Genomic DNA, 22,060 nt, shown 5'->3' on the forward strand with positions numbered 1-22,060 from the left:
AGAAGTGAGAAAAATACATTTCTCTTGCTTCTAAGCCACCCAGTCTATGGTATGCTGCTTTAGCTGCCCAGACTATCAGCTGGCACGCACAGCTTCTGGAAACCCGGATGCTAAATCCTCGATGGCAAAAGGTGCTAAGATCTGACTCGAAATGAATCTACATGATACTTCCTTGCTCAATAAACCTTAGAGTCAAAAAATGCCAGACATAGGTCAAAGACCCCTAAAAGCCAAACCTGAAGGATTTACAATCATGACTGATTAGATGGTAATTCAATCACACAAACGACCACAGCAAGAAGATGAAACTGTGAGGTATTTTCGGGATAGTCTTAGCGATGCTATCTAACAATATGGAAGACATGGAAGTTTTCATTGAAAAGTCAAATTCTCTATTTGAAAGTCATAGAAATTTGAAATCTTATCAATCTGAATAGGTGTTTGGGCAGGAAGGAGGCATGGAGACCCCAGGGCACAGCTGGTTCTCTTGGACGATTCTGGGCCTAAGCCCTATGGAATCTGCGCCCCTTCACACACGCCTCCACCCACCTGACAGCTAGAAAGAGCCTGTTTTGGGCAGCATATTGGAGGACCCTAGCCCAGATGCTCAGCTGAAACCGGACCTCAGTCCCTGGAGGAAGAAGCAGGCTCTGGAAGCAGGAGAAGCTGCTGGAGTCCCACTTGGCATGCTCCTTCCCCAGTCTGCCTACCCCTTCTGCCAGGAAGCCTGCCATGAACAAGGCAAAGCCTGCACCAATTATGAGAAAAGGGGCAATTCCCAGACACCCTGGGACCAAGCCTGGCCCCTGGGAAGCCTTCCAGAGAGGCCCAGGAGCTGGGGTCGCCTGCCCTGCTCTCCACCTCTGTGGAAACCCCTATGTCTGTGATCAGGAGGAGCGTGGAGTTTGGGGACGGGGGTCCCACTGGTCATTCCTTCTCCACAGTTTCCTGCTGCAGGGCTCAGGTGAGGTGAGGATGCAGCAGATGCCACGATGTCAGGTAACATCCTCATCCTTTTGGGGTAACAGGAAGTCCTTCTTCTGGACCCAGAGTCCACCCAATTTAGAGTTGGTCCTGGGCTCTGTCACCCTGGTCAGAATCTGGGAGGAAGTTTCTACACCTACAGGAGGCCAGGAGGGCATCACATCTGCCAGCCTGTGGACATGCCCTGCTTTGGATGTCTCCAATGAGGACCTGACTGCCTGAATAGTTGGAGTTGAGGCCCAGGGGTGGGTATCTTCTTTGTTTGTTAAAATATGCAAGTCATCTATAAAAGTGCCTGCACAAAGTAAATGCTTAATATATGTGTGCTAACTGAATGAACACCAACCAGAGCCTTCCCAGATGACTGAGTGCGCCTGGGGCCTCTCTTCTAGCCACCCAAGGACCAGTATTCACAGCCTGTAAAAAGAGCATTATCCCAGCAAATCCTCAAAAACACAGCCTCATTTTAGAAATGAGCAATCACAAGCTTTTGGATGTAAGAAGGCCGCTCCACGGCACGCGGGTCAGAACTGAGAACTGCCCACAGGAACTGCTGTGTGACTTTCCCTCTGAACTTCCCGAGGCTTGGTCTGCGCTGACACGGAGGAAAAGGACCTGGGGAGGCCTCATTTCCTCCTCTATTGTAGAGACAGTGACACAGCCAGAAACTAGTAGAACCCTTTGGACTTAAAGCCAATAATTGAGTTTCGTTCTTTAACATAAAGGGAGCCTTGAGAAACAGCTAGTGCCATTGCAGACCTGGCAAATGGGCCAATGCCAGGAGACTCATTGGGTGGGAGAAAGCCCATCACAGCCACGGATCTGAGCCATGACTCGGGGAGGAGAAAATCCAAGTGGGGACCACACAGCTGAAAGGTGACACACACATATCAGTCTGGAAATGAAAGGATCAATGGGATTTTATTTGTCACACAGACACCGGATTGACAAAATATTAAAAGACTTGACACCCAGGGGAAGCTGGATGCTGGGAAGAAGCTACCTTAGGAACTGCTGGTGGCAATGTACCCACCACAGTCCTTTTGGAAAGTCATCTGACTAAGCCATGAGAATGTTATGTGTGCATATTCCTCACCAAGTAACTCCTTCCCTGGGGCCCTGTCTTCCACAGCGTATGTTACAGAATGAATTTTGTCCAATCTTCAAAACTCATGTTCATGTCTAACCCCAGTGCCTTGGGCATGGGGTCCATAGAGAGGTGATTCAGACTACATTCATTGGAGTGGGCCCTAATGCAAGACAACTGAAGTCCTTATGAGAGAAAGGCAGTAAGGACACCGTGCAGCACCAGGGAAGACCCTGTGACACAGAGATGGCAGAAGGCCATCAACTAGCCATGCAGACGGGCCTCAGGGAAAGCACCCCGGCCCACAGCTCCACGTCGAATGTCAAGCCTTCAGAACTGTGAGAAACTACACTTTTGTTGTTAAAGCCCTTCAGTCCGTGGTGCTGTGTGATGGAAGCGCTAACGGACTGCTACACCTATTCCAGAGCGCATTGGAGGCTCCCTGCAACATGGCTGATGTGGAAATAGAATTTTATAAGGTGGGGTTTCAGCAGCATTGAGAGGCCTCCCTTGTGGAAAGTTATGAAGACAGGCGAAGACACAGCTCTTCTCTGATAGTGCTACGGGGTGAGTTCTCCCAGATGTCATATTGTAGACAGATGCATAGAGGAGCTGAACCCTCTGTGTTTGTGTGACATCCCAACCCTTTGTAAAAAAAAAAAAAAAAGAAAAGAAAAGCAACCTCCCCAATAAGACTGACAGCTTGTAAGGTTTAAAGAGGGCCTGGCAAGGCAGTGGAGCTGCCTGCTACAGGAGAACCTGGGGTAGGTAGTCAAAACGGTAAAGACAACCGCAGCATGCGAAGACCCTCACGGCCTTGTGTAAAGTGAAAACAACACTCATCTTCCTACAAAGTGGTGAACAGGGACTTTCCACCTAGCCAAGTTGCCACTGGGGACTAATGGAGGCCAGATTCCTTTGAGAGGGGACTGCGGGTCACTCGAGTGGGAAAGCCCAAGGAGTCCCCATTTGGGAGTCTGAGTTATGGGCCACCCTGGACTTCTTGCTGTCTGTGGAATCCCCTCTGTGCCTGCTCTGACCCTAGCCCAGCACGGGTCGTGGTTGGTGGCATGGTGCACTTGACTTTTGTTCAAAAAGGTGGTGTTATGGAACCCATCAAATTGTTCCTTGTTCATCTCCTGCATGGAGCTCTGCAAAGAGAGTGCCTGGCATCAATGGCCTGCTTGGCTCTTTGAGGTTTATTTTAGAAAGCCAGTAGTCCCAGTCACTAGAATCCTACCCTCAGGACCCCATTACCTCCCACCTCCTAATACCATTACATTGGGGGTTAGGGTTTTGCCATATGAACTTTGGAGGGGGGAGATACTCAGTCTATTGCAACTGTTACACTTTTATTGTCCCAAAGGCTGCCATTTTTCTTCCTTTCACTCTCTTCTGCTTTTCCTCCCTCAATCTCTCAGTCTCTGTCTCTCTCTCTGTCTGTCTCCCTGTGTCTCAATTGCATCCCTTAATCTACAGAAGCGAGTTCAGCTGTTATGAAGTGCTCTATGTACAGACTCACGTGGCAGAGGCTGAGGGAGTGCCCAGGCCCAGAGACAGGGAGGAATTTAGGCCCTCAGTCCACACTGAGTCCTGCCAATACCCACATGGTGAGCTTGGAAGCTGATCCTTCCCCAGCCCAGCTTCAGTTGAGACAACAGCCCCAGCCTCAGAAGCGGCACTGAGGCAGAGGCATCCAGCTAAGCTGTGCCCAGGCTCTGCCCGACACAAATTGTCAGATATTAAGTATTTGTTTAAAGTTGCTCAGCTTGGAGGCACAATGTTGTCAGAGACAGTCTCTACCCTCATGTCCCAGGCCCCCAGACTCCTCCCTCCCTCTGCTCCTGTCCCGCAAGCCTGCCCCTGCAGCCACACTGGCCCCTTTCTAACCTCCTCTGCCAAACTCAGGTCTACCTGTGAGGCTCTGCCCCAGGGTGGCTTCTTTCTGACACCACTGTCCCTGACTTGGGCAGCATTGGTCCCTTATTGTCATTCTGGCCATGGCATAAATGTCGCCTCAGTGAGACATCTGGGTTCTCCCCACACGGTGGCTCCCCAGCCCTCTCATCGTCCCCCGTATCTTTATCACAGCACCTGCTCTTTTCTCTCATGTGGACTTGGTCTAGCAGTTTTGTCCAGCTCTCCTGAGACTGTGGACTCCTGGGGTGAAGACAGGCTTTTTTGTCATTTTCAGCAGCAGCGCTGAGCCCACCAGGGCACCTGGCACAAGGTGAGTGCTCAGGGCATTGTTGCTAAGTGAATAAGTCGGAGCGGGGGGACAGTGATTAAACCCCTTCCTGCTTCTGCTGTCCTCACAATGTGAGGATCATGGATAATAACAGCAGGTGCCTGTCTCAGGAGACTAGCCCGGAGCTCCAGCTGCCCCAGCGAAGCTCAGAGGACGCTGGGGACATGGGAGGCTGCTGCCCCCTGGTGACCAGCACTAGCACTGCAGCCGCAGGCAGGCGCATCACAGAAGAGAACAGGCAGGTGCATTTGGAGGTCCTTAGGACAGTGGCTCTCCAGGGTCCCAGCAGGTTCTGGAGCCAAATCTGCAGCCTCCAAGGTCAGTAAGAGGGACCTCAGAAGCCTCCCTCACCATTCTTCCTCCATTTGTTGGGGCGTACAGTTCACACTTGAGGACCCTTACTTCATCCAGGACAGCGATTTCCTGCCACTTCCCAATGGGGACCTCAGGAACCCAGCTGGGCCTGGTCTTGTCCCCAGACCTCAGACCTGGGGTCCAGTGTTCTGAAACACTCTGCTCTATCCAAGCCCTCATCTGCCCAAGCCCTCAGTCTTTTTTTTTTTTTTTCCCTCTGAAGTTCCTCCGGGTAGTAGAAAGCATTTTCCCAGAGTCTCCCAGCACAGTGGGCCACCACTGAGAACCAGGGCCAATTAGGCACTTACCATGGAAGCCTTGGGGTTAGGCCAAACCCCCCAATTCACACAGGAGAAAACGGACACTTCTGTCCCGCACTCCCTTCTCTACACCGGGGCAGGTGGGCTCATCTTAGCTGCAGGCGTCCACAGACGTGGGCTGCAGGACCCAGGCCCGTCCTCTCAAGGCTGTGCTGGGCATGGCCCCAGCCCTGGCTCAGCCCTGGGAGCCTTGTGGATCCTCCTGCCTATGCTTCGGGCTCCTGAGCACGTGGCTAGGAGAGGAGTGGATGCCACTGCCCCGTGACAGAGCTGCCCCCAACCTCTTTCTTCTTCTTCTTCTCCTTCACTTTTCTGATGTCCACTCTTTCTGTGACCGCTGCCTCCATGGTCTCCGCCTGAGGAGTCACTCTGCTTGTGTGTGTCATGTGTGTCTGAGCTCACTTTGGATGTGGAAAGGAAGATGGCCCCGGGTGGAGAAGTGGGCAGGGGTCTCCGGGATCTTAGCGTCTTCCATTTTCAAAGCAAATGTAATGGGAGAAGGTGGAGCCAAGGCCTTGGAAGCCAGAGCCCTTCCTAACACTGTGGCCCTGTCCACCTGCTGTGGTCTGGGCCACTCTCTCCCTCTTTCTGGGCCTCAGTTTCCCAGTTGTATGATAAAGAGCTGAATAAGTGCATGCTCACTGAGGACATGGGGTCAGGCTTCATTAATGCCACACAGGGTGTCAGTGTGGCTGGGCTCAGTCACACATGGGTGTGCAGGCCTCTTGACACGACCTGGGCTGCAGATATGGAGCACAGGAAGCCAGGGACCCTGTGAGAGGTGAGTGGGCATGTGCAGGGCACCGACAGTGCTGCCCTGGAGGCCAGCCCCACGGGAGCCTCCACCTCCAGCCTCTGACTGCTCTTGTGTCCCACACCCTCCGGGCCCAGGGGCACCAGCGGTGCATTCAGGCGGGGCTGCGGGGAGCTAGGCCTGGTGGGCCTGGACCGGAGGGAGCCATTTTCCTATTGATCCACAGCTTCATAGTGTGTGGTCAAACTCCAAATCTGACAAGCTGTTATATTATTACTGAGCCCCAGCACATGCCACTGAACTTAGAGCTACTGAGATTGCTTTTTCTGTGATCTGCGGGTTATTGCCTTTTGTCCAGTTTTCTACTAATTGTTTCTATTCTATCCATTTCTAGGAGTTCTTTCTATAATGGGAATGTGAGCCCCTCTGTGATATGGGTTGCAAATATTTATTCCTAGTTTATTATTTCTTTTTTTTAAATTGCGGTGTTTAGTTCTGGTTTGGATGGATTTTCTTGGTGTTTTGTTTGCTTTGTTTCATTTTCTATGTATTATTAAGATGTCACTGCTCTCCAAATTGAGCTACATGTTCATACAACCACAGTAAATTAACTCAGCCAATATCTCTTGAAAATTGATTAACCAGTTTCAAAATTTATGTAGAAATAAGAGTCAAGAACCATCAAGACATTCATGACAAAGCTAGAGGACTTACACTGTGAGGTATTAAGACTTAGATCAAAGCTACAGGAATCAAGGTCCTGTGGTTTAGTTGTGCAAGAATAGGTGCAAGGAGGAGAAAGAACGGAGGGCCCAGCTCAGACCCACAGATCCCGACATTCTGCATATGACCGAGCGCACCGCAGAGCAGTGGGGAGGGAAAGTCTGCTCAGTGAACGGCCCGGGCAGCTGGGCATCCACATGGGAAGTCAATCAAACTTGAGTCCTACCTCACACTGTGCACAAAAGTTAATCCCAGGGGAATTTTAAATCTAAACGTGAAAGTTTAAAAAAGATATCTATAGTCAATAACAGGAGAATATTTTCATGACCTTGAAACAGGTAGAGATTTCTTAGAATACAAAGTGCACTAACAACAAAAGTCAAATTTGATAAATCGGACTTAATTACAATTAATAACTTCTCTTCATCAAAAGATGCCTTCAATAAAATTAAAAGGCAAGAACGGAGTGTGAAGAAACAGTTATGGTTTATGTGACAAAAGCCTGACATCTAGGATATGGGACTAATCTCATCAAAGATGAAGAAAGGCTACACACTGGGGAGAATAGGTAAATAATCCGAGCATTTCCCAAAGAGTGACCAGTGGCCGGCAGGTGTATGGAAAGCGTTGCTCATTCTTGGTCATCAGGGAGATGCGGATTAAAACCACAGTGTGATACCGCTGTGCAATGGATGACATTTTATTTAAAAAGCAGTATGGAGTGTTGGGGAGGGGCTGAGCGACTGGGACTCTCACATGCTGCTGTGTGTGTGAACTGCCACAACCACTCTCAAAAGCCCTCTGATAATATCTTCTAAAGATGGGCAGATACACTCTACGGCCCCACAATTTGACTCTTAGGTCTAGATCCATTAGAAATGCCTGCATCTCTTCAACACACAGAAGAACGTCCACAAATGGCCAAAACTACAAGAGGTAACGGAGGTAAATTCTCAGTGTTGGAGCTGTGGGTTAATGTAGTTTCTCCTTAGACTATTTTTCTGTTTTCTACAAAACATTATTTGGCATCTTTCCAAACTGGAAACAACTCACATGTGTATCAATAATAAGAATAAATGAAATATTATATATATGTATATATGTCATAAAATAAGATATTGCACATACATATACACACACATATAATGAAAGCTATACAGAAAGTGAACTCTAGCTGCATTTACAAACATACATGAGACTTTCGAATATAATAAATTATCCTGAAAGAGTTTATTCTGTACAATTTCATTTAATTAAAATTTTAAGCTAATATTAAAATTAAAATATTAAAATTCTTGCTTCAGAAGTAAGAGTATTTGTTACTACCGGAGAAAATGGCGCAGCGGCCTGGGATGACAACATGAGGGGATTCCTGGAGGGCTGGTGGGGTTCTGTTTCTTATGGGTACTGGTTACTGTGCACTTGCCTTGGATAATTCATTGAACTACACACTTATTTCCATATTTTTAGGCATATGAAATGCTATGCTATGCTTCAACACACAAATTCATGGAATCAACCCAAATGAACATCAATGGAAGACTGGAAAAAGAAAATATGGTGCAAATACACCAGTGATGACTTCAGCCCAAGGTTCCCAGCGGGGAAAGTGCTTGCCTTTGCCTGCACAGCACGGAGCTTCCTGGCGGAGTTCTGGACACAAGCTTCTTTCAAATACATTAGAAACTCCAAGAGTAGCTGGCTGTACCTTCTGTCTGGCTGCATCTGTCTAATAGTTTAGAGAATGTTCCTTCCTCCTTTCTCCAGGTATCCTTGGAAGCCTTCCCAAAAAGCAAAGCACCTTGGAGAAATTTGCTGCTGGAGAGGAAAGCAGCGTTCAGGAGAGGAGAATCTATTCCAGGAACTGTGGCACAAGAGCTAGAGGCTGGGGGTAGGGAGCATTTTAAACTAAGTCCTCAGTCTTGTTTCCAGTTTTCTTCCTGTAGGTCAGGGCTCAGGACACCCTGCTACAGGCTCTTCACCCCTCCACCAGAATTCCTAAAGGCAATGCTCATGGATCCTGGGAAATCCAGGAGGCAGGGGGATGCTGGCAAGCCTCAGCAAGACTGCCTGGGACCAACCCTGCAGCCTTCCTGCCCCAGGCCCCCTCAGCCCAGCTGGCCAGCAAAGGCAGGCAGGGCCTTGGGTGGGTCCACACATGAGAATGACCTGCAGCTGTTCTTTGCCTAGGCTGACGTGAAGGATTCCCATTGCAACTCTAGGGGTGAGGGTAAAAGTCTGCAATCCAGCTCCTAGGAAATCTTTAAAATTAGGCATGGTATGAGCCTGTCAGTAGTAGATTAGGTAGAGAACTCTTACAGAGTTGAGGGTGAACCCTAGGGAGGTTGAGCTGCCTGGACTGGTTCTAGAACTGGGGGTGGTGCCTCGCAGCACGTTTTTGAGAACAGGCAACCATGCTTGGTGTGTGATGGAGTGTGTGTGTGTGTGTGTGTGTGTGTGTGTGTGTGTGTGTGTGTCTGTGGATACACAGACACCCTGGAGCATATGCACACTTCCTTTTGCGTTCACATAAACCTTACAGATAACAAAGTGCTTTGATATCTATTCTCTGCAGCCCTCCACAGGAGGCAGGGCAAGCACTATCAAGCTTACTACAAACGGGTCAGCTAAAGCCCTCCTGAGTGACCTGCCCAGGGACACAGGAAGAATGAGTGCAGAGCCCCGAGCCTGTGCGCTCCCCTCTGTGCCAGGCTGCTTCTCTTGGGCATGGCTGTGCCTTGTGCATGGGACATTTCTCCTTTGATGTGCCCTGGGTACCTTAACTTAGATATTGCTCAGGTGGGATGAGGGGAGAACGTATTTTCAGGTTGTATTACTCAAAAAAAAAACAAAAACAAAAACAAAATAGTATAGACTAGATGACTTTAAAAACATACATTTATTTCTCAGAATACTGGAGGTTTGGAGGTCCAAGTTCAAGGTATTGGCTAGATTGGTTCCTGGTGAGGGCTCTCATCCTGGTTTGCAGATGGCCACTTTCTCTTTGCATCCTCACTTGGTGAGGGGCGGGGATAGAGATAGAGACAGAGAGAGAGAGCTGTTTTCTTACCAGATCCATCATGAGGTCCCCACCCCATGACTTCATGTAACCCTAATTACCTACAAAAGGCCCGTCTCCAAATACCATCACATTGGTGGTCAGAGTTTCAACAAAGGAATTTGGGGAGGACACAGACATTCCGTCTACAGCACGGGTGGAAACCCATCTCCTCCTCACCACCTGTGAGGGCCGCTGCAGCCACCGAGACAGTGGGCATGTTCTCCTTATAACTCCATCCGACTCCCCTAGAAGAGGACGGCAGGGAAGGAGGGCAAAGCTGGGAGAGCTGAAGAATGTTAAGAAGAGAAAGGATAGCCAGATCCAGATTTAGTAAATAAAAATATGAAATGCCTAGTTAATTCTGCATTTTAGATAAGGAACAAATAATTTTTTAGCATAAGTATGTCCCAAACTAAGCACAGCACAAGACATATTTATGCCAATGAAATTATGTATTCGCTAATAATAAATTATTTTCTCCAATGCACATTAACTGTGCATCCTGTATTTTTATCTGGCAACTCTAAAAGAAAAGGACCGAAAACTCTTGAGGCAAGCCAGTGGATTCCAGGAGGGACTATTGCTGGGTTTCTGGACTGATGCTGGCTTTATAACACTTAACTGTTTGTAGCCTCTTGCCTCCCTCCCTGCCTTTTTCCCTCCCTCCCTCCCTCCCTCCCTCCTTTCCTTCCTTTCTTTTCTTTTTTTCCTTCTTTCTTTCTTTTCTTTTCTTTTTCTTTTTCTTTCTTTCTTTTATTTTCTTTCTTTCTTTCTTTCTCTTTCTTTCTTTCTTTCTTTCTTTCTTTCTTTCTTTCTTTCTTTCTTTCTTCTTTCTTTCCTTCCTTCCTTCCTCTCTCTCTTTCTTTCTTCTTTCTTTTTCTTTCTTCTTCTTCTCTCTCTCTTTCTTTCTCTCTCTCTTTCTTTCCTGCTTGTTCTTTCTTTCTTTTTTCTCTTTTTTTCCTTTCTCTTCCTTTATTTTCTTTCTACCAGTTTCTCCCAGCTTTTTATTGTGATAAAATAGACCTAAGCTAAAATATGCCATGGAAACCATTTTGGAGCACACAGTTCAGTGGTATTAGCACATTAACACCGCTGTGCAGCCGTCATCACCAGCCATTTCCAGGGCTTTTCCATCATCCCCACCCGAAACTCCGGCCGTGAAACACAAGCTGCCCAACCCCCGCCTCGCCTCCCCATCCCTGGCGGCCACTGCTGCTGCCGCTGGGAATGTGACTGCTGCAGGCACCTCACGCAAGTGGACTCATACGATATCTGTCCTTCTGCGTCTGGCTTCTCTATTTAGTTTTTTTAAATACAACTTTTTTAGAGACGGGGGTCTCGTTATGTTGCCCAGGCTGGTCACGAACTCCTGGTCTCTGTCGACCCGCCTCACCACGCCTGGCTTTTCTACGTAATTTTTAAAGGCGGGTGGGAACTAAAAGGGCCACAGAGGAGCTGCCCGTGGAGGTGAAGACAACGTCGGGTGCGCTGAGACTTAGGAAAGCGGGTCAGGGTGTAGGGCTGGGGGGCAGGGGCGGCCTCCGGGCCTGCGCTGGGGGTCCTACGCCGGGGCACAGCCAGGCGGGAGGCTGCCCAGAGGAGCTTAGGACGAGCACAGCCCGGCCCTGAGCCTGAGGGGAAGGCGGCGAGGGAACAGAAGACAGGGCGTGGGAAGAGTCTGCAGAGATGGGGGCGCGGGTGGGGACGGCCTGGGGTTCCGAAGACAGGAGGTGGGAGCCGCGTGCCGGCCGGGAGCTGTGGGTGCGCGTGGATCCGCCCCCAGGTGAGCGGGCGCTGCTGCGGGAGGCGCGCGGGACACCCGGGACCCTTCCTGGGCTGGGGGCTCACGCAGAGCCTGTGCCCCGCGGGCGCTGCCCTGCGCCTGGCTCCAATCCCGACGCCGCCGCTGGGCCCAGGCAGCCCCGAAGGCGTCTCCGTCCCGCCCCCGGGCCTCCTCCCTGGAGCCGCGCCCTGCACCCGACCCGCCCGGCGCTCGCGGGGACCCGGGGTTCTGGGGAGTCCCGGCTCCGCCCCCTCCCTCCCCCCGGGGCCGCGGCCCTCCCGCGCCTCCCCCGCCCGGGCGCAGGTTCTGGGAAGCCTCGCTCTGCTCTCCGGCAGCTGCCGGCCTCCCGGAGCAACGCGTGTCCATCAAACAAAGGGGGTTGATATTGGGACACGGCTGCTGGCTTTATATTAATAATTGAATTGTAGTAATAAAGTTGATCGCACGTAGGATGCAGGAGGCACCTGCCCGGTGAAGTGAGGCAATGGTCGGATTCGCGGGGGCTCCTGCATGCCCCAGAATTCCTGACGGGGAGGGTGTGCTGTGCAGCGGTTCCCGCACCTGCTTCTATGGGAGTAGCAAGGACAAGTCAGAAGGAGTCAGAAGCTTCTATTATTCGTTCGGAGAAATGCAGTGTCAGGGGCACCAATGATACCGGGAACTAACCAGCTGCCAACTCCCGATCCTTGGAGTTGACCCCACGCCGCTTAAACCTCTATGCAGGACCAAGTTAGGATGGCCAGCAAATTTGCACCGGCAAAAATACAAAGGGGAAGGGAGGGACATTCTGGAAAGGGATGGGTAGTCTCGCCTGGTGGGGTTCCTCACATGGTTGGGGATCCGCTGGCCGTGGCTCGGTTATCTGATAGCAGGGAAGAGATGAGGAGGTGAGGAGTAGCTCCTGGGCCCTCATGAGTATTCGAGGCAGATTCGGGTCTGAGAAGCAGAGGGGATCCTTCCTGGAAGCCTGAGTTAGGAGGAGGGACTGACTGCTGGAGAAAACGCTGAAGAGGAAGGAGGACGGTCATCTCAGAGCATGGAAAGTGCCGCCAGCCTGAGGGGGCTGGGAGAGAACCATCAGAGCAGACGCAGGGGTCGAGGACGCCAGCAGCGGGAGCAGAGGAGTAGGTCCCGGCGTGGTGAAGACTTTTATGTATGAAACACACATTATTATTATTGGGAATAACCACGTATCAGAGTGCAGTTCTCGGCCTGGAGAATGGGAAATGGAAAGGACCAGAGATTCAGAGAAGGCAACTTATCCAAGGCCACACAGCCTTCAAGGCCAAATAGAGCCTCCTAGGCCCTTCCTGCCACACTCACCCAGCCCCGCCTACACCTCTGTTGCAATGGAGGACCCCACTGTAGTGCCCAGAAGGGCAGGTCTAGGGCACAGTGCCAGACCCAATGAACATCCCTCATGCTGCTTTCAAGCAACAGGCTGCGATTACGCCTATTTATAGACGCCTGGTCCCTTAATATTCGGCCTGACATGTCTCTTGCCAATCAGTCAGTGCCGTCTGCAGCGTGATTCCTGCTTTGGTGGCATCCGGGGGAGGAGTTAATTCAACCCAATGTAAATAGACTCTGCCCTCACCTTGCAATTCCAGGAGTATTTTTCCCTCCTGTCCTGCGCCCCCACGTGCACCTCCTTCCTTCTGGCTCCCTAAGCTCTATCCTGGGTGAGCAGGGCCTGGCCACTCCTATAGGTAGAGTCACTAGCCACTGCCCAGTCTGTCTCAGAAGCAGTCCTCGAGTTCTCAGGGTTAAAGGGGGAAAAACCCATGTGTGCACGTTTGCTGTGCTTTTCCCAATCTGGGCACCATTTGGCAGCTGATTCAGGCAGTTCTCTCACTGGCACTGCCCTGCCCATGTATCCATTTCCAGCCTCTTGTCTCCTCTGCAGCCATGGTTTCTTTCGTCTGTACCCAAGGTGGGGAGCTGACCTGAGATCAATGTATGGACATGGTTCTTGGCAGGTACCAGGCACCTTATGGGGTGAGGAAACGTTGCCCCTTTTCTGAGTTCCTCCATTGTCCCTACCAAGTCCGCAGTCCCTGGTCCTGCCCTCTCCCTCCCTCATTCACTCAGCAGGATCAGCAGAATCATATATCCTGTAAGATCCTGGCCTCCCACCAAATGCTCTGCTGCCACTCAGCCCCACCTGATCAGAGGGCCGCCCCTGTCCCAGCAACACATCTTCTGGGAGCAGCCTCTTTGGGGATTCCTGGTCCTGGGGGCCCAGTTGGCTTCCCTGGGTAGGAGGGCTCAAAGTGAGAGCCCAGCTTGGAAGATTTTGCTCCTGAGAGCCCAAAAGCTCACCCCCTCCTGCCCCACTTCGCCTCCTGGTTTCATGTGGCGGCTCTGCTTTCGTTAACTCATGCTCTTCCTCACACGTGGGGGCCTAATCCTTCACTTTCCTGAAGCCAGAAAATATTTACCCAACATTGCTTACATAGAAGGCACTGTGCAAATTACTGTAGATCCAGTGATGAGTAAGACAGCATCCCTGTCCAACTGGTGTATATATTCTTGCAGAAGACACAGACCTAAACAACCAATTAATGATCAGTTATTTAATTACAGTTGTGATAAGGCCTATTTATAGCACTTTGTAATCACTAATCTCCACGTATGATGGACCATGCTCCGCCACTGATCTGAGTGTGTTAACTCATTTAACCCTTGCCACATTTTATGAGCAGGCACTGTTACAGATGAGGAAACTGAGTCACAGAAAGAGACTTGGCCAAGTGGCCTAAGCCAGGGATTGTGGCCCTGGGTTCTGTGGGTTATTACCGCCTCCATGGAGGGAAGATGAGGTGCTGTGAGGCTCGTCATGGGAGGCCTGGCCTGGTCTCAGGGGTCAGGGAAGGTGGATGTGAGGAAATGGCATTTGTAGTAAAATTTGAGGGTGTAAGTCAGGAAGAACATTTCAGAAAGGAAGTGCATGAGCTACAGCCTTGAGGTGGAGGACCTGAAAGGAAGCCAGGGTGGCTGGAACAGGGAGGGGCTGTCGAGGGAGCCGAGTTGGAGGGCTGCAGCTTCTTGTACTGGCGGCGCTGACCTCGCACAGTCCTTGGGCTCCAGTGACTTTTCACTCAGTGTTTATCTAACTGGAGTGAATGTTTGCTGTTTCTTGGCAAAGGTCTCGGGGTTGTTGGGTACACAGGTTCTGTCTTCGGCCATAAACAACCCGAAATGAGGGTTTGTTTTCTTCCCTGGAGCCCAGGCTGTGCATCATATGAGGGACCCCAATGTGATGTATGTGACCACCTGACTCAGGTCTCTCTCCTGGTCCAGGTCACCCCCACCCAGGCACATCCCTGGTTATTGCCAGACCTGGGGCCCCTGCTCCTTCACTGTGCAGCTTCCTCTTCTGTCACCAGCTGTAGTCAGGAGGTGACAGGGATGAGGCAGCAGAGGACTTGCAGGGGTGAAACAAAGGAAATGACAGGACATGGTGACAGACTGGGAACAAGAATGAGGGAAAGGTGGGAATGCCTACACTGCTCCTCCTGCCCCTCTCCTGTGGCAGTGGACAAGCATGTGGGCTTTTTCGGTGGGGATGTGACCAACTTGGAACCTCCGCCCACTTAGATGTGCTTCTGCTTGGAAATCTGCACAGAAGAGACGTGGGCAGAGCTTCCTCCATCCTTCTTTCTCCCATTTTCTCTACTGATTAGCATCTGGTGACCCCCAAGGTTACACAGCACTGGATCAGCTGCCTGCATAATTAGCAAATCATTCTTAATTATCCCAGAATGGAGAGGATACAGGTGAAGGCAAGAGCCCAGGTTCAGGATCTGTTTCTCTGTGGTCATGACAGAGGCGAGAGAAGCAGCAGTCAATCTGGGTCAGGTGTCACTCCTCCCCAGAAGCCTCTAGGCCAGCTGCTGGTCTGACTCCGAAATCCACCATCCCTCAGCCACCCGGCCCTCGCAGGAGAAGCTGAAGTCCTTTCCTGTGTGTGTGAGCACCAAGCTGGAGCCTGAGGATGGCGTGGAGGAGGGGCTCGGGGGTCTCCCCAGGTCTCCATACTGCTCTTCACCACCACAGAGATCCTGCATTGCCAGAAAACAGGGTCGCAGGGTGTGGGTGCGACACTCGGCTTAACGGGGGACCCAGGGCATCACACTCAGGTGCAGCACAGATGTGGGCGCCAGGAGGTGACCAGGGTAGCTTGGCTCAGTGGCCTGGGACCCCTCAGTGCACAGTGTCCCTGATGATGTGGAAGAGATAGGTCAGGAAGATGGTCCCAGGACAGCAGGTGCTGGCTTGCTGACCTCTGTGTCATCCCAGTAGATACAAGGATGTCTTCCTGGATTTACTGGTGCTCTAACAAAGACCCACATGATGTCGGGGCAGAGACAGAGGAGGAATGGTTTGGTGCTGCCTTGTCCATCAATAAGAGAGAGCAGCCAGTGCAGCAGGAGGAGGCACAGGGATGGGGGCAGGTGCAGGGGCCCTGCCAGGCTCTTCTCCAGGAGAGGCTCTATTGAACCCCTCACGCCACCACAGGTGTGCAGGCTGCACACGAGGCCTCTCTGGCTGCTCCTGCAGGTCTCTGTCACCTCTCACATCCCCACCTAATCCTGCAGGTCCCAGAAAACTACATGCCAGACCTGGGCCAAGTGCCCAAGATTGATGTACCATCCCACCTGCCTGAGCTGCCTGGCACTGCAGACCTCATGCAATGTGCCATCTTAGGCCCCAGCATCATGCACTGTACCCTGGCACCAGGCTCAAGCCTTTCAACCCAAGTGAGCTGTGTGCCAGGATGGGAGCCCTGCTCAGACACCTCCTTCCCTGGCCACCCCACACTTTCTTCCACTTCCTTTTCAGACCTAGAAGATGGAACGCTAACAGCACCCCTCATCTCCCCCAGCGGCTGCAGTGCTGGTCAGGGCACCCTCATCCCCAGCCCAGGCCGCGGCCGCTGCAGTCCAAGGCGGCAGGCAGCACGACGGCAGCGGCATCTCCTTCAGGTGGGAGCAGCTCTGAGGACACCTGTCTCATTTCTGGACCCCTGGCGGACGTTCTGTGTGGTTAAGTGGTCAGAAATCCTTAATTTTCTGAATAGTTCTTATTTCTTGTTCTACTTGCTCACAAAATAGTGATTTTCACCTCTAAATAGAGGGAGCCTGGACAAGTGTGGCCCTGGGGCCTCCATTCCTAGTTAAACCAAGGAGGAAAAAGGGTCTAACACGGACACTACAGCGAGCAGGAACAGGGAGCTGGGGGTCCAATGTGACTGATCCTTGCACCCCCTCCGCGGCTTTCCTGTTGCAGTGAGAGCCATAAGCCAAGGTGGGGAGCTGATGTGGGATCTCTTCAACAAGCTGGTCCTGAGATGCAAGGGTAGGAGGCAGGGCGACTGTCTGCCGCGGGCTGGGGCGTTGTTAATTCTTTTTTGCCTTTTTCTTCCCGTGTTTAAGTCTCCAGGGGCTGGGGGAACCAGAGTTCCCCAACGACCTCCCTCACTCAGCCTTTTCCCTCCAGCCTTTTCACCTCTGGGGCTGGTGTGGGGCTGGGACGAGCCTTAACCCGTGTGTCAGACTCTAAACCGTCTCTGCCAACCCCAGCAGCCCTACAGGCAGAGGAAGAAGAGGACAACTGGAAATCCTAGGGGGCTCCGCCACGCTTTCCTTCCCCAAACTCAGACTCTAGCCGTGGCCCTGACGTAGACACAGCCAGAATGGGCTCCTCAGCCCTGCTGCCCTGGAAGGGGCAGGGATGGAAACATCCCAGGTGCGTGTGGAGACCACCTTCAAGGAGCGGGAAGCTGGCGTCTGGGGCGGGAGCTTCTGCTGCCTGTGCTTCTTCTGGGGATGGCTCCACCCAGCCCCTGCACCGATGCACTCTTCGATTCCCTAAGAGACTTCCAGAGAAAACAGCAGCAAAAATCAATAAAGAACTGAGCAGAAACCAACAGTGCACTTTTAATTAAGGACCTGTAACTATGCAGGATGCAAACGCCTGGGATCAGTGACTTCCCTCTTGCCCCTGTTTGTCTCTAGGCAATGGGGGCAGAAGATCCCAGCAGACCAAGGCCCCTCTCTCTGGGGTCAGATGCAAAAGACAAGTGGTCAGCAGGGGCAGCTGTTGCAGGTGGGAGGGACATTTTCCCACAGGAAAAAAGGTCTCAGTGACAACATGAGGTCTCTAGAAATAGGCATGCTGAGAGCCCAATGGCCCTTGGCATCATTCCTGGTGTCGGGGTAGGTGTCTTGGAGTTTGCTCCAGTGGTTGAGAGGGAGGGAGGTGCTACTGACTTGGAGGAACTGGCGCCAAGCCAGGGAGATACAAATCCAGGCAGGGCTGTGGAGCCAGTTAGCAGCAGGGCTATAGGTCTTTTCCCTTGGAAAAGACACTGCCAGGCTTTGGATCCAGACCAGGAGGCTTCATGGCCAAATCCAGCAGCAGGGGTCCAGATAACACCACAGGGAGATAAAAAGGTATGGTGGGGGCATCCCAGCCTCTGGAGGGGCCAGGAGATGCCAGCACAGCAGGGAAGGCCCGGCTGTATCAGCCCTGGGGGTGACACCACTCCCACCCACCACACACAAGAGTAACTCAGGAAGATGGGGAAGGTGACAAGCCCCTGGGCAGAAGCCCTGTGGCCATGGGATCATTTTAAATTGAGCCCAGAGAGTGAGCTGTCCAGGGGAGCTAACTTTGGCTGGAAAGGGCAGAGGCAGACGGGCCTGCTCCATCTCACCTCTAAGAAGGTAGGCAGGACGGAGGTGCCCCAGTGAAGGCCACACAGTTGCCACAGTCTCCTGCAGAGACCAGGCAGGAAGCCTGCCTCTCGGCCATGCAGGATGGAAAGAAAGATTCTATTCTTGGAGTGAGCTACCCTGGAAGGCCCCAAGGACAGCCAGGACCCACTGTTTCTTCGGGATTGCCCCATTTTCTCCGGTGGGAGCTAATGCCTGCGCCTGGGTCCTGGCAGCACTCTGGACTCCACCCTTTCTCCTGGCTTTCACTTTTGTAGCAGGATCCCTGCAGACCAGGCCCATGACAAACACCGTCTCCAGCAGGCGGGCAAAGGAAGGGCGCAGCGCCAGGCAGTGGTGTGGTGCCCGTCAGGAAGAGGCTGCCTTCTCCCGGTGAAACTAGGCAGACAGAGGGCAGTGAGAAATGTGATCTCGGCACAGGAAGGCTCTCGGGAAGGGAAAAGGCAGGACTGACCTTCTGCACGGCAGCAATGGCAGGGCCAAAGGCAGCTTTGACCTCCACGCGGGCTCGGATCCAGGCTGGCAGCTTGGCCAGGACAGGGGGCCGGGCGTATCGCTGGTCCAGGAGCACTATGCTGGCAAAATCCCTCTGGTGCCTGATGGCTCTGCCTGCATGGGAACAGAGGCTGGGGCTCTGAGTAACACCTGCCTCCCCCACAGCACATTCCCATGGCGTCCCCCTCCCCTTCCTCAGACTCATATAGGAGACAGGCTGGCAACCCTGCTTTCCTGTTCTCCCCTTTTAAAGCCCCCATCTGTCCACCCAGTCAGAGGCAGCCAGGCTCACCTATGGACTGGTTGACGGCCTTCATGCACAGGTTCTCCACCAGAGCCTTCCCTGGGGGTGCCTGGCCTGGGGCTCTGGGCTGGGGGTGAAGGGGATGACCCATCAGGACTGTTGCCTGCCTGCAGCTCTCCCTGGGAAAAGACCCTGCCAGGCTTTGGAGCCAAACCAGGAGGCTTTGTGGCCAAATCCAGCAGCAGGAGTCCAGGTGACATCACAGGGAAGATCAAGAGGGTGTGGGGGGGCATCCAAGCCTCCGGAGGGGCCAGGAGATGCCAGCATCTCGGGGAAGGCCCAGCTGTATCAGCCTTGGGGGCGATGCCACTCCCACCCACCACCCACTCTTCTCACCCACTGCAACACTGGGGTCACTCACAAGGGTCTGATCCAAGTAGGCCATCTTCTCCTGCAGCTCTGGAGACCTGATGTTGGGGAACGGCATGCCCACCATCACCACACACCTGGGGGAGACAGGAGACCAGGGCGGGTGGGCTTCAGGGCCTCCCGTGTCGTCACCCACCTGTCACCAGCGGCTCTATTCTACCCCTTCCTCAGCCCTCTCCATCTGTGATCAAAGCTCTGCCCCTCCCTGCTCTGCAGCTACCACCTGAAGAGGGCTTGTTCAGCTGAGAGATCCCGTCTAGGCCAAAGGATTGGGTCCTGATACAGCAATGGCTGGCCTGATCTTCCACATACTCTCCCACGGCCAAGCCCAGAGCTGCTGAGCCCCTTCCTCCAGCTAGCTGGTCTGAGCAGTTGAAGCTCAGGTGTGGGCTCCAATGGCAGCAGATGCCAGGCAGGGGCCCAGCTGCTGGGAGTGAGGGCCAGCCAACTGTAGCAGCCCAGGAGACGAGCAGAAGCACTACTTACCGGCCTAGATTGTCAGAGAAGTTGATCCCTTCACTCATCTTTCCTCCAACCACAGAGAGGAGCAGCGCCCCTGTCACCCGGCCTCTCTCCTGACCACAGCCCTGCGGAAGATAGACCCAAAGTTGCCGAGCTGAAGCTTGGATGTCACCCACAACATTTCCAGCTGCCGCCTCCACGGGGTCTCAGATCCAAGCTCAGCATTAGGCTCGCACCTGAATGCACCTGGAATAGGCCAGCAGCACCTGCTCCACCTGGTGTGTGCTCTTAGGCTCCTGGAATATCTGGAGAAAGACAGAGAACATCTCCCAGAGTTGGGTTCAGGGCACCGGGTCTTGGGTCTGCTCGTGGCCTTGTGTTTTCTGGCAGGGGTCTGGAGAGCCTCACAGCTCAGGGCTTTGGGAAAATCCTCTGTAGTCAGGGACTGGGAGCAGTGGGGATGAGGAGCCAGAAGCCTGTCCTGACTCGATGAGCACAAGAGCTCCCAGGAGCACTCAGAGGCACAGTCCTCTTAGTGGGAGGGCTGGCTGACAGGCTACTCACCTTTTTCCTGGCTGCCAGGCGGTCCAGCAGACCACCCTTCTCCCAGTGGGTGTGGACCTGGCGTAGGTACTCGTAGGAGGGGAAGAAACAGACCACCCCTCCAGGAACCACACCACACAGGTTACAGAGGATGCGACCCGCCTCGTCCATCTAAGGAAGGAAGAAAGGGAGCCCCCATGGAGCAAACCCTCAGCCACCCACAAACAGCATATTAACCTTGAGGCTCAAAACTGAGGAGAGACCCACAGCATGACTACAGCCAGCGGGGAGGACCTGGCTCCCCTGCGTGGGAACCACAAGATGGCAGGTGCCACCTCCCACCAAACACACCCAGCCGCTGCTGCTGAGCCTTTCTGACACACGTTACAGCACTAGTGTCTCGGGAGGCCTTCCTAGTGCCCTGGCACTGCGTCCTCCCTTCTTCACTCCAGGGTCCTGACAGGCACCACAGTGACCATCAGGTACTGCACCTCAGGCGATGCCTCCCAAGCCCCACATCCCTGCCACCGGCAGGAGCAGATATAACCAAAGGGCAAGAGAGCCAAAGGGAGTCAGCAGCTTTCCTCTGCATGTGGCATCCTTGGGGGATGCCTGGAGGTTTTAAAAATACGTATTTAGCAGCCTAAGGGGTGAGGGTGCTCAGACCTTCCTCCATAAGCATCTAGATCGATGCTGCTCATCCTGTGCGGCTCTATAGTGGGTGCTCCCATACGATTTCCCTAACGCCTGAAATCACTCAGGTGGGCCAGAGCGCCCCTGCCCCGGAAAACCCTTTGCTGCCCGAGCCCAGGCTGTGGCGCGGCGAGTTGGCTGGGACTGACCATCTGGGGCAGCTCTCTTTTCTGGAACGTAAATTCCAGTGGCTGGTTGGAGATCCCGCTGCAGATGACAAGGGGCAGGATGTTGTCTGGAGGGATCACGTGACCTGTTAAGAGCCAGGGAGGGCCCAAAAACTGGAGATGCAGGCCTGCTGCAAGGCACAGTGCAGGAAGGGCATTTCTCTACGCCATCTTCCAGCTCAGGAGCAGTGACTGACAGTGTCACCCACCCACCACTGCCACAGTCACACTGTGCAGCAGGGAGTAGGGCAGGAGAGCCTGGGTGAATGCACAAAGAGCAAGGCTCCCATCCCCGGTCTCCTCCGCCCCTGTGCCTGGTCGCAGTATGAGGTTACACACAGAAAACACGGGCCAGAACCTGACCTCTAGCCCACCCCACCCTGGGCATGGCTCCTCACCACAGGAAAACTCCACCACGCGCTCAGGTTCCACTCCGGCACAGGCCAGCAGCTGCTGCCGGAAGTCAGACACCTGCAGACCAAGACCCCAGTATCATGGCCCCGTGACTTCCCAGAGACCCAGCAGAAAAAAAGCGAGAAGTCTGGGCTAAAAGGCAGCACGTACACACAAATACAAAGAAAAGGTCAAAGAAAAGGCTGATGACAAATTAACAAAAACAGTGACTGATACCCAGTGCTAGCAGTCTTGTTTAACCTACGTGCAGAACAGCAAAGGAAATCCAGCGAATCTGGCAAAGTCATTTTGCTGGCCTGCATGCAGCAAAATCACCAGTGAAAATTTTCAGAAATACATGTGGCTGGGGCCCAGACCAAACTACTGAATAAGAATCTCGAGGCGGTCACCTGTTAGACTGGGAAAAATCCAAAAGTAACCACTCTGTGGAGAAAAAGGCATTTCTAGACATTACTGGTGGGATACAGAATGGTTCAATTCTTATGAAGGGGAGTTTCACAGTAGTTAACAAATTAAACATAGTTATGCTTTTTAACCCAGGAATCCCATATTTAGGAGT

General features: G+C 52.8%; 1 protein-coding gene across 7 annotated transcripts in view; it reads right to left on the reverse strand.

Moving 5' to 3' along the window:
* Positions 1 to 17,232: 17,232 nt before the first annotated feature.
* DDX11 (DEAD/H-box helicase 11) overlaps positions 17,233 to 22,060 on the reverse strand; it is a 29,833-nt gene continuing 25,005 nt past the window's right edge. For 5 of the 7 annotated variants that reach the window (XM_032254695.1, XM_032254694.1, XM_032254696.1 and 2 more), the window contains 8 exons: positions 21,486 to 21,558; positions 21,070 to 21,173; positions 20,249 to 20,398; positions 19,921 to 19,989; positions 19,709 to 19,809; positions 19,215 to 19,299; positions 18,842 to 18,920; positions 17,233 to 18,663 (listed from right to left, as the gene is read on the reverse strand). In XM_032254695.1, the coding sequence (XP_032110586.1) occupies positions 18,170 to 18,663; positions 18,842 to 18,920; positions 19,215 to 19,299; positions 19,709 to 19,809; positions 19,921 to 19,989; positions 20,249 to 20,398; positions 21,070 to 21,173; positions 21,486 to 21,558 (1,155 nt within the window). In that variant the 3' untranslated portion in view covers positions 17,233 to 18,169. The remainder of the gene's footprint in view (positions 18,664 to 18,841; positions 18,921 to 19,214; positions 19,300 to 19,708; positions 19,810 to 19,920; positions 19,990 to 20,248; positions 20,399 to 21,069; positions 21,174 to 21,485; positions 21,559 to 22,060) is intronic. The other 2 variants (XM_032254698.1, XM_032254697.1) reach the window with 2 other exon arrangements.

The sequence above is a fragment of the Sapajus apella genome, unplaced genomic scaffold (genome assembly GCF_009761245.1).
Source record: "Sapajus apella isolate SASKATOON/1434 unplaced genomic scaffold, GSC_monkey_1.0 scaffold86, whole genome shotgun sequence".
Taxonomy (NCBI): domain Eukaryota; kingdom Metazoa; phylum Chordata; class Mammalia; order Primates; family Cebidae; genus Sapajus; species Sapajus apella.